The sequence below is a fragment of the Aquarana catesbeiana genome, linkage group LG01 (assembly GCF_042186555.1).
Source record: "Aquarana catesbeiana isolate 2022-GZ linkage group LG01, ASM4218655v1, whole genome shotgun sequence".
NCBI classification, from domain to species: domain Eukaryota; kingdom Metazoa; phylum Chordata; class Amphibia; order Anura; family Ranidae; genus Aquarana; species Aquarana catesbeiana.
Window position 1 is genome coordinate 529,963,452 of NC_133324.1, and position 15,768 is coordinate 529,979,219.

The following is a 15,768-nucleotide window of genomic DNA, read 5'->3' on the forward strand; positions in this document are numbered from 1 at the left end:
ACTAAAGGCTTATCGCATGGCCTGGAACACCTACTGCAGGTTCCTAGCCACTTGTCCCGGAACCATGGCAGATGACATTAGACACGTCCTAGCCTTTATATCGTATTGCCACACGCAGCTGGCTCTTGCTCATAACACCATCAGGCTATACCTAACCAGCATTCAGCATTTCCTGTCTTTACGGGATACCGCTGTCATAATCACTTAAGTGCTCCTGCTCCCTATTCCAGCGTTGACTGTTGCATCCTCCCTGTCTTTGTTCACCTGTTGGTGATAGATCTGCTCAGTCACCTGATATAAGCAAACCGAACACTCTATCCCTTGCTTGTGATAGAGACAGACTTACCTGCATTGTTCTAGATCAAGCCTCCCATTAGTCTGCCTTGCTTTCTGTTGGATCCCCTGTATATGATCCGGATTGGATACTGGACTATCCCCTGAACTCAGCCTGCCTTTTACCTGGAACGGATACTGGATTATCCCCTGAACTCAGGCAGCCTTTACCTGAACTTTATTTAAACCACGCTATCACTCTGTTAGACTGCAAGTACCTGTTTGCTCTGCTCAGTTCACATCTGCCTTGGCGTGGTAGCCAGACACTATAGCATTGTGTAGAAGTTCTGGAGGCAACCAAGTACCGGTAGGCCTGCTTGACTTAGGGGAAAAGGGGCTGTTATAGGTAAAGCACACAGTAGCCAGCTATAGTGCCTGACCACCTGCATTTAGGTAGAAGTGACATTTGTGACATTATCACAAGCCAATAATAAAATTTTCTGTCAAGATGGACTCTGCACAGGCTCTCTTATTTGCTGAGGAACTTTGCAAACTGACACGTCAAGTCCAGGAACTGTCTGTGCGTGTAAACACACCTCCAGCAGTAACACAGGAGCCACAGCCCAAAGTTAACCTGCCTGACTGTTTTTCTGGTGACCCCCATGTGTTTTATAACTTTAAAAACAGTTGTATGCTATACTTTAAGCTTGAGCCACACTCCACTGGTTCTACAGCACAGCGGGTCAGCATGATTATTACATGGTTGCTGGTGAATAACCAGTCTTGGGCATTTAGTCTCCTCACAGATGACCCAGTCAGAGGGTCAGTTGAAGCCTTTTTCAAAGCCTTAGGTTTACTGTATGACTATCCTGACCTGCCCATTCAGCTGAAGTCAACCTTGGGTCACTATGTCAGGATAAATGCACCGCTGAACAATACTGTTCTGATTTCCGCCGCTGGGCACCTGACTCAGGGTGGAATGACCCAGCTCTAAGAAGCCAGTTCAGGTTAGGCTTATCAGACTCCATCAAAGACTCCTCAGTACACTACCCTGAACCAAAGTCATTGAACGAAGCCATGCAAGTAGCCATCCGCATAGACAGGCGCTTACGGGAAAGGCGTACTGAGAGGTTTGTTTCTTTGCCCCCCAGTACGCTGCCCACCTCTTCTTCTTTTCCTGAGCCCTCTCAGCCTCTCCAGGAGGATGAGTCCATGCAAATTGGCGCTACCCATTTATCCTCTGAGGAAAAGGCTAGAAGGAAATCTCAGGGTCTCTGCTTATATTGTGGCAACCACGGCCACTTTGTCGCTAGCTGTCCTAATATACAGAGAAATGTCAACTCAGCCTGCCTTTTACCTGGAACAAGTACTGGATTATCCCCTGAACTCAGCCAGCCTTTACCTGAACTGTCCTTGAACCACGCTATCTCTCTGCTAAAGTGCAAGTACATGTTTGCTTTGCTCAGTTCGCATCTGCCTTGGCGTGGTAGCCAGACACTATAGCATTGTGTAGAAGTCCTGGGGGCAACCAAGTACCGGTAGGCCTGCTTGTCTTAGGGGAAAGGGGGCTGCTATAGGTGAAGCACACAGTAGCCAGCTATAGTGTCTGACCACCTGCATTTAGGTAGATGTGAAATTTGTGACACCCGCAAAGCCATTTGTGTTCAGATGTGTTCAGATACCACCTACGTGGTATCCAGAAGCAGCAGCCCGCAACCAACGGCAGACACTTGCCCATCACAAGTGCTATGTTTAGAGGCATATCTGAAATCCCAGCCTAGTCATTCAGGCAGCTATATACCTGGCCTTCTACAGGACATACACCCCCTGACCACTGCTGTAAATGATCTCTCTGGGTGTATGTCCTCCTTAGTTCCGGATTGCCTGTAGCCCAGTGGTGGTGGCAGCTGGAGACAGGTATATACCTATGAGGCTCCTTTTTTTCTACACTATATGGATGTCTATCGCTGGGGATTATTAAGAGGATTTCTGTGGTACATAAGAAAAGGGGGAAGATAACGGCACCCGTGTGAAGGACTATCCACTACCAAGAAACATCACTGCTGGATCCGTAGCTTACACGCCTACTACCCCTGCAGGGGTTAGGCGCTCTGGTGAGTGCGGGCACGAGTGGGGTTGCAGTTGAAGGTGGGGAGCACTTGATGAACCACCACATTAAGAACATTTTTGGATTTTTATTTTTGAATTGATGTACAATAGATTTTCACAGACTGTATTCATTTTTTCCAGGACACAGAGATTTTTTATCATCATATTTACACACAGTATTTTTCATATCACATTTTATAATTTTTTTGCCATTTTTTCACTGTGGTTTGCTGCGGATTCACTTGAAAAACTTTGTTTTATTTTTCAGCTTTTTTATAGGACGTAACTTGGTGTTACTAATATCACCGTTATTTATTTATTTATTTTTCATGAATTGTATTTATTTTATATACATTTCAGATCACATATTTTCCAGCACTTTGCACTTTATAGCACATCAGTGTGTTTGGGTTCATATTACCTGGAGTATTTATTTTTATTGATTTGTATTTACCTTTATTTATTTATTTTTTATTGATTTGCATTATTCTTTTTATTTTAATATATGTTGAACACTTTTGAACAGCGCCAATTCCCCCATAATAGGATCTCTTTTGTCTGAACTTCACTGAGGTGATATTCTTTGCTGGGGGGGCTGCAGTTCCTTTTTTCCTAAGCGCGGAATAATTGGCCTTTAAACAAAAGTGAGTACACCCCTAAGTGAAAATGTTCAAATTGGGCGGTGTCATGTGACTTGTTAGTGTTACAAGGTCTCAGGTGTGAATGGGGAACAGGTGTGTTAAATTTGGTGTTATCGTTCTCACTCTCTCATACTGGTCACTGGAAGTTCAACATGGCACCTCATGGCAAAGAACTCTCTGAGGATCTGAAAAAAAGAATTGTTGTGCTAAATAAAGATGGCCTAGGCTATAAGAAGATTGCCAAGACCCTGAAATTGCGCTGCAGCACGGTGGCCAACAGAACAGTTTAACAGGACAGGTTCCACTCAGAACAGGCCTTGCCATGGTCGACCAAAGAAGTTGAGTGCACGTGCTCAGTGTCATATCCAAAGGTTGTCTTTGGGAAATAAACGTATGCGTGCTGCCAGCATTGCTGCAGAGGTTGAAGGGGTGGAGCGGTCAGCCTGTCAGTGCTCAGACCATACGCCGCACCCTGCATCAAATTGGTCTGCATGGCTGTTGTCCCAGAAGGAAGACTCTTCTAAAGATGATGCACAAGAAAGCCTGCAAACAGTTTGCTGAAGACAAGCAGACTAAGGACATGGATTACTGGAACCATGTCCCGTGGTCTAATGAGACCATGATAAGCTTATTTGGTTCAGATGGTGTCTAGCGTGTGTGGCGGCAACCAGGTGAGGAGTATAAAAACAAGTGTGCCTTGCCTACAGTCAAGCATGGTAGTGGGAGTGTCATGGTCTGGGGCTGCATGAGTGCTGCTGGCACTGGGGAGCTACAGTTCATTGAGGGAACCATGAATGCCAGCATGTACTGTGACATACTGAAGCAGAGCATGATCCCCTCCCTCCAGAGACTGGGCCACAGGGCAGTATTCCAACATAACGACCCCAAACATACCTCCAAGACGACCACTGCCTTTCTAAAGAAGCTGAGGGTAAAGGTGATGGGCTGGCCAAGCATTTCTCCAGACCTAAATGCTATTGAGCATCTGTGGGGCATCCCACAGATTTAGGTGGAGGAGCGGAAGGTCTCTAGCATCCACCAGCTCTGTGATGTCATCATGGAGGAGTGGAAGAGGACTCCAGTGGCAACCTGTGAAGCTTTGGTGAACTCCATGCCCAAGAGGGTTATGGCAGTGCTGGAAAACAATGGTGGCCACACAAAATATTGACACTTTGGGCCCAATTTGCACATTTTCACTTAGGGGTGTACTCACTTTTGTTGCCAGCGGTTTAGACATTAATGGCTGTGTGTTGAGTTATTTTGAGGGGACAGCAAATGTACACCATTATACAAGCTGTACACTCACTACTTTACATTGTAGCAAAGTGTCATTTCTTCAGTGTTGTTACATGAAAAGATATAATAAAATATTTACAAAAATGTGAGGGGTGTACTCACTTTTGTGAGATACTGTATTTTTCCAAATACCACAGGCAGTACTCACCCAAATGATGTCAGGCTAGTCAGGCTAGCTTGTATATAAAAAAACAGAGTCCAATCTGCAGCCCTTTATCATTTATTTTCAATCTTCATAAGACCCTACAAAGATCCTACAAGAAAATACATTTGCATCTCATCTACAGTATAACCCAGAACTTGCATTAATATTATCTTATGAGATGATGATGAGATTTTCACTCCCAACTTTAGATATCACCTATCTGGACATGTACCTTAAACAGGCTTTGAATATCTCTGTTAATTTGGCAAGGCAATAGTGATTTTATACTTTAAATCAGTGGTCATCAACCCTGTCCTCAGGACCCACTAACAGGCCAGGTTTGCAAGATAACTAAAATACATCAGAGGTGATATCATTTGCTGCTCAGTGATTGCAGTATTCTAGTCTGCATCTCCCCAAGGTAATACATAAAACCTGACCTGTTAGTGGGCCCTGAGGACAGGGTTGATAACCACTGCTTTAAATCATTATCTGATTAAATCAATAAATGATACATTTAGCATTAACAGAAACACTATATAATGTGATTGTAATACATCTCTTACCTAATTCCACATCCCGGATTCCCATGTAACTTTCCAGCAAATCATCTACTTTACGTGAAGCTTCTTCTTCCCTTTCACTTGGCTGTAGAAGGGAAAAAAAAAAAGAATTGATGAATTGTTTGTAGAGTGACATAAAACCTGTTGTAAATAACTAATGACTATTATCAGCATTTTCTTTTAACTTTGACTTTTTACTATTTGGTAAATGAATGGTATGAATGAACTTCTGAAAATTCGGGGCACATAAATATAATAGTGACTATGTAGTATAAAATTACATTATATAATCATCAATAAAGTAATCTGTGACTTTGGACTTGCAAAACCCAAGTTATTTAACTATAATATGAGGATGACCACAATCTGGTGTATGGTGGGGGGGCAGTGCAAAATATGGACAATTTTGCATCCTTCATCTGTTACGTTCAGGTGTTAACCAACCAGCCGCCTACTTGTATCACTTACAACCCAGTGTTACATAGTTACATAGTAACATAAATATAATAGTGACTATGTAGTATACAAAAACATTATATAATCATCAATAAAGTAATCTGTAACTTTGGACTTGTAAAACCCAAGTTTTTTAACTATAATATGAGGATGACCACAATCTGGTGTATGGTGGGGGGGGGGGGACAGTGCAAAATATGGACAATTTTGCATCCTTCATCTGTTACGTTCAGGTGTTAACTGTGACGAACCCCTGTCCTCAAACAGGTCTCTGTCCGCCGTAAATGCTTCCTCTGTCCAGAACCAGCACTATCCAAGACCCTTTAGCCCACTCAGCCACCAGACAACACCAGTCTTGAAGTGGCAAACAACAAACTCATTTATTATCACATGGACACAACAGATAAAATAACTCAGAGACTCTTTCCCCCTACCCTTGGAAAACAGGACAGGTTAGACTGTCCAATGACAATAGACACACAGGTCAGGTGTGTTCAAACTTCTCCTCAGTCAACAGTCTTAGCAGGGGGCTGCTGGAGGAATCCCCCCTCCCTCCATAGAGAGAAACACCCCATAATATCCAGAGCAGACAGACACAATAGAACATTGGAATACAGCCACACCCTAACTGATCACAGCAAAAAGTCCACAACAAAATGAGACAATATACAATATAGACATGTATACAAGATTGAGTCCAATTAGTACAAATCTGACTGGATTTCTCATTCACCTCGCAAAGAGTATTGTTCCCTTAAAATCCAGGGCCCATAATCGGTCGGCAAGAGGCTTGCATTCAGTCCTCTCCAAAAGCCCCTGTCCTGGCTAGGTCTGTCACACATCTCCCCTTTCGGCAGGAGACTAACACAGGAGGAGACCCCAGACGGGTTGACTCCGAAGTTAGTCCATAGTTCCAGTGCTCTAATGCCGGTATCCACACAGTACCCCAAACAAATTGTCCCAAACATAGCATTACTCACCCAGCCAACCTCTGCCTCTCTCAGAGAACATGCCCGCCGCTGGGGAAAGGCCTGGACTGGCCCTTCTCCCTGAAGTCCTTTCAGCCGCTGGAGAAAAGACAGGGTGACTGAGCTTACTCCATCATGCTGTTGGGGATCTGGGCCGACTGCCCAGCATCCCTGGGGTATACAAGTGGAGACCAAAGTCCCATCCACTTTTGGTAGGTGAAAATCCCCCAGTGCTTGCAAAGCAAGGCTGACAGCCTCCTGTCTCAGTGCCGCACCATTTTCTGGTGTTGTGTCAGTGGAGACTGAAGTCCCATCCACTACAACAGGAACTCCCTCTTCTGTTAGTTGAGGGCAGAGGCCAGCAGCACTCGGCCCAGTTGCCAGCCCTTCTGCTGAGTTGCTGTGAGTGTAGACCGCAGTCCCATCCACCGATATCAGCTCAAGCTGCAGTTGTGTGTAGGGGCCAGTAGCATTCTGCCCTGTTAGCACTTCAGCTGAGGACCCCACATCATCCACTCCGGCTAACTGTTGGGGAGTGACCGTCACCTTCTCACCTTGGGCCTCCGGAACTGCCGCAAGTGTAGGGCAGAGGTCTTGGACCCTCTGCCCAGTTGTCAGCACTTCAGCTGCAGAAGTTTCTGGTGACGTCACAGATGTTGCTGGCAGAAAATCCCATGTCTCTGTCAGTATTGTGGGAGAAAGGCCAACTGCCTCTTCTCTCCGGGAGGCTGAAGCTGCTGTTGGTGTTGGGCAGAGGTTAGCAGAGCTCTGCCCTGCTGTCAGCACTTCAGCTTTGGAGACGGCAATCTCAGGAGTTTCCACTGCCGATTCTCTAGCATGCTGCTGAATGTATTCTAGCAGTTTCCTGTATGCCCTTTCCAGATGCTGTTCCTTCCTTAGCAAATAGTCTAGGTCAGGTTTAAGCCTGAGACCCCTGCAAGACTGAGCATAGCCTCTCGGTATTCTCGCAGGTCTTCAAGGGTAGGTTCCCCTTCATCGCCATACACGAAACAATCTGAAAGGCTCTCCCACAGCAATCCAGGGCCACCAAAGTCTAATCCCTCTGGAGAGCATTCTGTTCTCTCACCTAAATATCCCTGCTCTGCATGCCATTGCAGAGCCTGATACCGATTGTCCAGCTGTATTTCCTGCTGGACCAGCCTGTCTAACTCAGTCACCCATTGCTCCTGGGGCAGCTCTCCCAGGAATTGCATCGGTAACTCCCGTTGTTCACTGGCCTGCTGCTCTGGGGTTGGAAAGCACTTGCCCTGTTGCATTCCAGCAACCTGGAGGGCTCTAATCCAGTGTCTTACCCAAATCTTCTGCCTGAGCTCCAGGTATTCATCCACAGACACAGTCCTGGGAATTGCTGAAAGGACAATCAGCAGCAGCCCCGGGAACCCTGATGCCAGATCCATATCTCCGCTGGGGTGACCGAAGTCTGCTCTTCCGATCTTGGATCCAGGTGGAGGTTTGGACGTCTTCACAGCCAGGATGCACAATCCCGCTGCTGCCAACCAGTTGTGACGAACCCCTGTCCTCAAACAGATCTCTGTCCACCGTAAATGCTTCCTTTGTCCAGAACCAGCACTATCCAAGACCCTTTAGCCCACCCAGTCACCAGACAACTCCAGTCTTGGAGTGGCAAACAACAAACTAATGTATTATCACACATGGACACAACAGATAAAATAACTCAGAGACTCTTTCCCCCCACCCTTGGAAAACAGGGCAGGTTAGACTGTCCAATGGCAATAGACACACAGGTCAGGTGTGTTCAAACTTCTCCTCAGTAAACAGTCTTAGCAGGGGCTGCTGGAGGTATCTCCCCTCCCTCCATAGAGAGAAACATCCCATAATATCCAGAGCAGACAGACACAATAGAACATTGGAATACAGCCACACCCTAATTGATCACAGCAAAGAGTTCACAACAAATACAATATATACATATATACAAGTTTGAGTCCGATTAGTACAGATCAGACTGGATTTCTCATTCACCTGGAAAAGAGTATTGTTCCCTTAAAATCCAGGGCCCATAATCGGTCAGCAAGAGGCTACAACTCAGTGTATAGCTCTCACCTTGATTTTTTTTCATCCATCAACTCATTTTTTTATTCCACCCCCTCACCTAGTTCACTCATCATCCAAACACATTTTGCCTGTTAGCCCTAGCTACCTGAGCAGTGTAAATGCATAACTACCAACCACCCTGGATCCTGCAGGGCAATCCTGAAAACCGAAGGTAATCCCATGGTCCGCAAATGCAGGCAGAGTCATGAAGCCTGGCATTCTCTGCTATGTGTGAAATCCTTTGCTGATTGGACCTGCCTGCTTTGCTTCATGACTATTGGCAAAAGCTCAAAGCTATCATCCTGTAACTGGTCATACTGTGTGCTGCAGGGGGCGGGCAACTAGGGGCTGTAGTGGGATCCCGTTCTATGCTGAAGCCCAGGAAGCTCTTTGGAAGTTCTTTACTCCCCTGCAATGTTCTGGCAGATGGTAGAGCATTTGATGGTGAAGACTAAGCCTGTGCGCAGATTCTGATTGATCATTCATTGTCATTCAGAAGCTGGGCTCCAACTGCAGTCACAATGCACCACTTGTTTTGCTGTCTACTTCATCTACTCTGAGGACACAGTGAATGTGTGAAGAATGGGGGCTGAATGGTCTGTGTTGATTGAATCTGTACCCATCAGACCTAAGGTTTTTGTCACCCTCCCCGGTCCTGTGGTCTCTGTGCCCCTCAGTCATGTGGTCTCTGTGTCCTCTCTGCTCAGTCCTGTGGTCTTTGTCTTCTCCCAAGTCCTTCGGTCTCTGTGCCAATTGTCCCAAATTCCACAGGGCAGTCCTGAGATTTCTATGAAATACCAACGTGTAGTGAATCCACTCCAGCAATCCTTTTTTTCTCTCTGATCACCACCTTATTAGTTTTACTCACTCCCTCCAGCCACCCAACAATTACCTGTATAAACCTTCACCACTTTAACTCTTCTTTCTCCATTCTGCTACTAACCACCTCTTTGACAAAATCTCACCCTTGTCCTGCCCCAATCTAGACATTTCTGTCTACAATAGATCCCTGTCCTCCACCTCTCACCACACACAGAATCAGGCCCTGACACCTACAGCCCTGGCAAACCAGAAGTCTCAAAAAACCTGGCTGCGTTCTTATTGGATTGGTAATCCTGCCTTCCAAAAATACAATTCCTGCCTCCACACTGCCAAGCAGACCTACTTTATCACTCTCGTTGACAACTTCTCATTCAGTCCCCATAAACTCTCCTCTACCTCTCCTCTACCTTTAACTCTCTACTTCATCCTCCCCTGCCTCCACCCACTAACTCACTCACTGCCCAGGAGATCACCAATAACTTCACATTATGATTGTTACAATTCAAGATGAGATCTCCACGGTACAGATATCTTACCCACTTAACACCCCATGTCCACGGTGTAACATTTGACAAAATTGATATAAATGCAGGTTGGCTATGAACTGAACCGTGTCTTTTCTGGAAGCAAATTTCAATGGGCTATGTAGTAGGGAAGATTGCACAAGTCCGCTGAAATAAAAAAAGACTGAAATAATGCATTAGTGTATTAGCACTTTGAATAGCATGATCTCTTGGGGTGTTTCCTGCCCAACCCTGGCCAGAATGACAGCATGCCTCCTGGAGTGGAAGAGAGCACATGGACATCTTGGATGATAATCCTGCTCAAAAGAAGCTCCACTCTGAGCCTGTGACCTTTTGGCTCCAGATATCATGACACAGAGAATCAAAGACTTAATTGGCTGAGACACATCAGAGGGCTTGTCTCAATGCTGGCCAAGAGGCCTTGGTGTGTGTGAAAGATTCAGTGAGGATGTGTGTGCGATAGCAGAGAGACCCCACTTCTTTTCCTTTGTCCATCTCCCTCCACATTGTTTTACGCTATTTGCTTATCAATAACTTTGATGTATTTATATCCCTATTGTAAATAAATCTAGCCCTTATTTTAAGAGATAGTCGTCCTTCCAGACACCGGTCGTGTGTAGGCAAGTCCGTCCATTCAGAAAGTCCGGCGGTAGTCCGCCGGACAGTCCGGCGGGAAGAACGTCGGACCAAGTATGCCGCAAAGTCCGCTCGTGTGTACGCGGCATTAGCTTGTGTGAATTCACACTTTATATTTAGCTGCATGTGTCGAAGAAGTGGGCATATCAAAAAACCCAATGGACATCTCCGGCTGGAGCTATCCTCATAACTCATCTTCACAACTACCCCAAAGGGTGGGGAAAAAAAAAAAAGAAAAAACAGTTTGCACAATGACTATGTTTATGTATATTACCCACTTCTTTACATGTTCTAAGCAGCTTCTTATCTCAAGCAAAAAAATGTCAGTCAAGATACCACTGTTTCAGCATCTTCTTCAGTTTCGATATTCTTCAGTATGAAAGACGCATTCAAGGTACCCTGTTGGTAAATATCCTGAGTTTTGACAAGATATGGTCAATTTTTTGAGTCTACGGACTTTTCTTAGGTTAATTTACTGAATGAACCAAAACAAGACGATTATCTAAATGTCTTTCAACAGATTATTTCTTGTAAGATATGAACATTGTCACACTGAATTTACACCTTTTTTTTTTCTTTTCGAGGAAGAGGACATTCCAAAACACCACCATTGATGTCTCCGGCTGGAGATTTCTTCATAGTGTCTTTACAACTGCCCCTAAATAATATGGTTTGCCACACGAACCCGGTTACCATGGAGAACATTAAGCATATACCACTATAAAATACCTTTTGGTCAGCACAAACTGGCTCTATATACAAAACAGTATACACCCCACACACATCTTCCACTCACCCCCCAATAGAACCAAAATGTGACAGACCTAGCCGGGACAGATGCTTTTGGAGGGGACTGAATGCCAGCCTCTTGCCTTGTGATTATGGGCCCTGGATTTTAAGGGAACAATACTCTTTGTGAGGTGAATGAGAAATCCAGTCTGATCTGTACTAATCGCACTCAATGCTGTATATATCTGTATATAATGTGTGCTGTCCCATTGTGTTTTGTACTATTTGCTGTGCTAGTTTGGGGTGGGGCTGTATTCCAATGTTCTATTGTGTCTGTCTGCCTTGGATCACAGGATGTGTATCTCTATAGAGGGAGGGGGGATTCCTCCAGCAGCTCTCCCTGCTGATAAGACTGTGTACTGATGAGACGTTACACACATTTGACCTGTGTGTCCATTGTCATTGGACAGTTTAACCCGCCCTGTTTTCCAAGGGTGGGGGGGGGGTGTTTTGAAGTTGGATCTGTATAACATGTTTTTGAATAAAGATTCATTCCTGCTTCAACCTCAAGACAGAGCCTTGTCTCATATTTGGGGGAGAATTATTTGTATGGGTTCCTTATTCGGCTGATTGGAGTGTTCGGTAGCTGCCTTTGTGTTTGAGTATGGAATGTCCTAAGCAACTTTAATCCCTTTCATACTTGGGGTGTCGTTACACAAAAGCTTATCATTTAAGACACATTTAAATCATTTCTAACGTACTATACTTCACTGTAGGTCCCTGAGGAACATCAAGTGAAGTGAATAAAACTAAAATTCTCCTCGCCTCTCTTTTATACTATTCCCACTTTACCTCTCTCTGCTTAATTTTACCCTCTCTATTCCCCACCCTATCCCTCCCCCACTATCTCTCTTCCCTCCCCCTATATTCTTCTGACTAATCTACTTCATACAACAAATACTGGCATACTCAGGGCTGGGAAAATCCCCCAACATTATCTCTCATAATAGTGAAATACACCCGAAAAGAGAAGTAAGATTCTATACGAACTAAAGAAATGCAAACCCCAGATAGCCTTTCTACAAGAGACACACTTTAAAACCACTTCCCGCCTGCAGTACGTCATATGACATCCTTGACTTTCGATGGGGAGGTATGAATGATACCTTCAGATATCATTCTTTTCTGCCGGCAATTCTGTGCACTGTAATGCCCCGTACACACGGTCGGATTTTCCGATGGAAAATGTCCGATCGAAGCGTGTTGTCGGAAATTCCGACCGTGTGTGGGCTCCATCGGACATTTTCCATCGGATTTTCCAACACACAAAGTTGGAGAGCAGGAGATAAAATTTTCCGACAACAAAATCCGATCACGTCAATTCAGACCGTGTGTGGCCTGTTCCGACGCACAAAGTGCCACGCATGCTCAGAAGAAATTCCGACACGGAACAGCTCGTTCTGGTAAACTTAGCATTCGCAATGGATACAGCACTTTCGTCACGCTGCAATGTAAAAAATGGTTTAATACAACGCACTCTCTTCTTCTTTATAATGTGAGAAGAATTAAGTAGTTTTGCTGCTCGTATTCACACACACTTCTCTTTTTTGGATTTTAAGCCATTTTTGTTTTAGATTTTATGTTTGTATTTTTTCCAAGGCTGATCTTTGTTTAATGTTGTTTTTAGTTTACTCCAGACTATTTTTGTGTGTGTTTTGTGTGTCAAGTTACCACAACACCATTGATATCTTTTATTATTTAATCTCAAGGAGATTGTTTGTTGTTGGTGTCCCTTGTTATTTTCACATTGTATTTTTGAAATGTAGGTGAATCCTCACAAACAAACTGTCCTTTTTGAAGTTAAACACACATAGGCAAGTATAATTTAAACCAAAATTCCTTTATTAGGGCTCAGAACCAAACAAAGAGGGAGGCAACACTGGAGAAACAGCTGAAATTAGCGAAGCCTTGGACCCCCACGGCAGACATCAATTCTTGAACATCAAAATTGGTGGCCTGAGGAGTCCATATGTAAAGGAGGGCAGTCTGGTCCAGAAGTTGCAGAGATCCGGAAAGCAGCAGATGACATCTGTGTCCCCAGGCTGTGGTACCACAAGAGGCTGCATCTTTTGGCCGACCAGACTGGATCCAGGGTCCCCACTTTCTGGTCTTCCTTCCATGTTCCTTCCGGGCTGTGGCTGTGCTGTTGGAGATGTGGCAGGAGGAGGAGTAGGACCTGGAGGAGGAGGAGGACTGGGAGGACCTGGAGGAGAAGGAGGAGGAGGACCTGCAGGAGGAGGAGGAGGACCATCTGTGAGTTCGCAAAGGTGTGTCTGAGATGTAATTTGGCCCCTCATACCTTTATTAAGAGCCTCCAATATGAGCGACTCACACATGAGTTGTTGTCCCTCCTCCATCCTCTGCATTTTAGAGGCAATGATGGCAGCAATGTCCTCCTCCATGGTGTGTGGTGCTCCCAGGACCTCTGTAGCCTTCCAAAAGAGACCTATGGCAGCCTCCTCTAGGGCACTCCTCCTCCTGCCACTTTCTCTTTCCAGGTGTTGGGGAGGGACCGGCATATCAGGCAGGCGGCTTGGCCCAGCCACCTCCTGGCTGAGACTTCCCTGTCTATGAAAAAGGGACATGGTTTTAGTTTTTGATTCATCAATCACAATCCTAAATTAGTACTCCAAACTAACATCTAGTTAACATCATTGATTGGACAAGCAGAAATATTTAGAGTAATGCTATACCTGGCTCAAGCTGGGCTCCTCCACATGTTGTTGCCTGGAAGGCCCAGGTTGGGCGTCAGAAGCCTCAGCTGGAGGGGAAGGAAGCGTGGAAGGAAAACTGGAGAAGGATGACCTGGGTTCAGTCTGGCCTGCCAGAAAATGCAGCCTGTCATAGTATCACATCCTGGGGACATAGATGTCATCTGCTGCTCCGGATCTCTGCGAATCCTGGACTTTCTGGCGCTCCCTTACATATGTGCTCCTCAGGCCACCAATTAAGATCTTCAAAAATGTGATGTCTGCCGTGGGGATCACCTGCTTCACAATTTCACACAATTTATCCAGTGCTGCCTTCCTCTTTGTTTGGTTCTTGTAATGTGGGTTGTTGATCTCCCACAGACATGGCAGCTCCCTTAACATATTAATGAATAGTGACATGAAGTCATTATCTTTTAATAAGATATCCATGTTCACTGCAAGACACAACACAAGACAAAGCCTAATGTCAGACCAAACTCTCCTAATCTTGTTACAATATAGGTCTCAATCTAGAAGCAGTATAGGCACAAGTTTGTCTTTTACCTTCGTTCTTATGATCGGCGCGTCCAATGCTCCTTCGTCCGCTCACAGATCGTACGTACTATGCACGCGTGTTACGCTTTATACACACTGCGCATGCGTGTAACTCCGCCAGCCCCTGATGTTCTTTCTAGTCTATTCCCCGCCCCTTTTCGTTCGGCGCAGTGGGTGAAGAGCACATGGCGGAGTCAGAGCAGGTGCGTGCTAATTATAGCAATGAGGAGGAGGAGGAAAGCCCGGATCCAGACACGTCCCGATCCAGAAGGAGAAGATTTAAGGCCACAAATATGTCCTTTGGGGAGATGTTGGAGATGGTGGACATCCTAAAGAGGGCCGACTATGACGGGAAGTATGGGCCTTACCCCAACCCCAATGTCAGAAAGGCCAAGATCATGGCGAAAGTGGTCAAAAGTCTGCACAGGAATTTCGGGGTACGACGGTCGAAAGATCAGCTCAGGAAGCGGTGGTCGGACCTAAAATTAAGAGAGCCCGAGCAGTACTGAAAGATCCGGAGAGTGCTGCAAAAAAGTAAGTAGTTGTGCTGTGTTCCTATTCTTTTTGTCTTTATTACGTTCGTGCTGTTCCATATGCTTTTCTTAATTGTACAGTTTAAAATGTCAATTTTAATGTTCATGGGCCCATTATTCGTTCGTATCAAACATTTTTTTTTTGCCCTCTAAAACACCATTGTTTAGGCCATATGCATTTTCCTAGATTTTTTAGGGCCTACTTGGATGCAAAATATTTGCTTGTGTAGATGGGTTTGTTACTAGAATGAAATGCAAACTAGATTCTGTGTAAGGAGAGGACACTGAGCAGCTGTTTTCACATCTGGACGCTGGAGCACTAGTGTGGGACACAACACCATTTTTATTAGGGGGGGCACACAGGTGCTCCAGTGTATACTATAGGGGGGTCTCCATCTGTGAAGCTTGTACTAAACAGGTAAAGTATTGCAGGTTGACAAAGGACAATAAAAAAGCGACATCTTGGAACTCTTCTAAAATTGACAATTGTACCCCACTTCCAAGCAATGTTTCCTATTTATAGTTCTGCCATAAAATCACTGTGTGCTAATTATACCATTTTTGTTTTACCTAGGGGAGAAAAGACTCGGAGGACACCCCTCATCCGAGGAGACCAGAGACCCCCCACCTGTGGAAGAAGGTGAAATACCCCCAACCCAAGTGGAGCAGGAGGAGGAAGAAGATGTGGTTGA

The 15,768-nt window shown here is 45.1% G+C and overlaps 1 protein-coding gene across 1 annotated transcript in view; it reads right to left on the bottom strand.

Annotated features, from left to right (window-relative positions):
* GIPC3 (GIPC PDZ domain containing family member 3) overlaps nt 1–15,768 on the bottom strand; it is a 1,176,710-nt gene that overhangs the window by 161,737 nt on the left and 999,205 nt on the right. Inside the window, exon 5 of the mRNA XM_073612321.1 lies at nt 5,031–5,112. Coding sequence (XP_073468422.1) covers nt 5,031–5,112 — 82 coding nt within the window. The remainder of the gene's footprint in view (nt 1–5,030; nt 5,113–15,768) is intronic.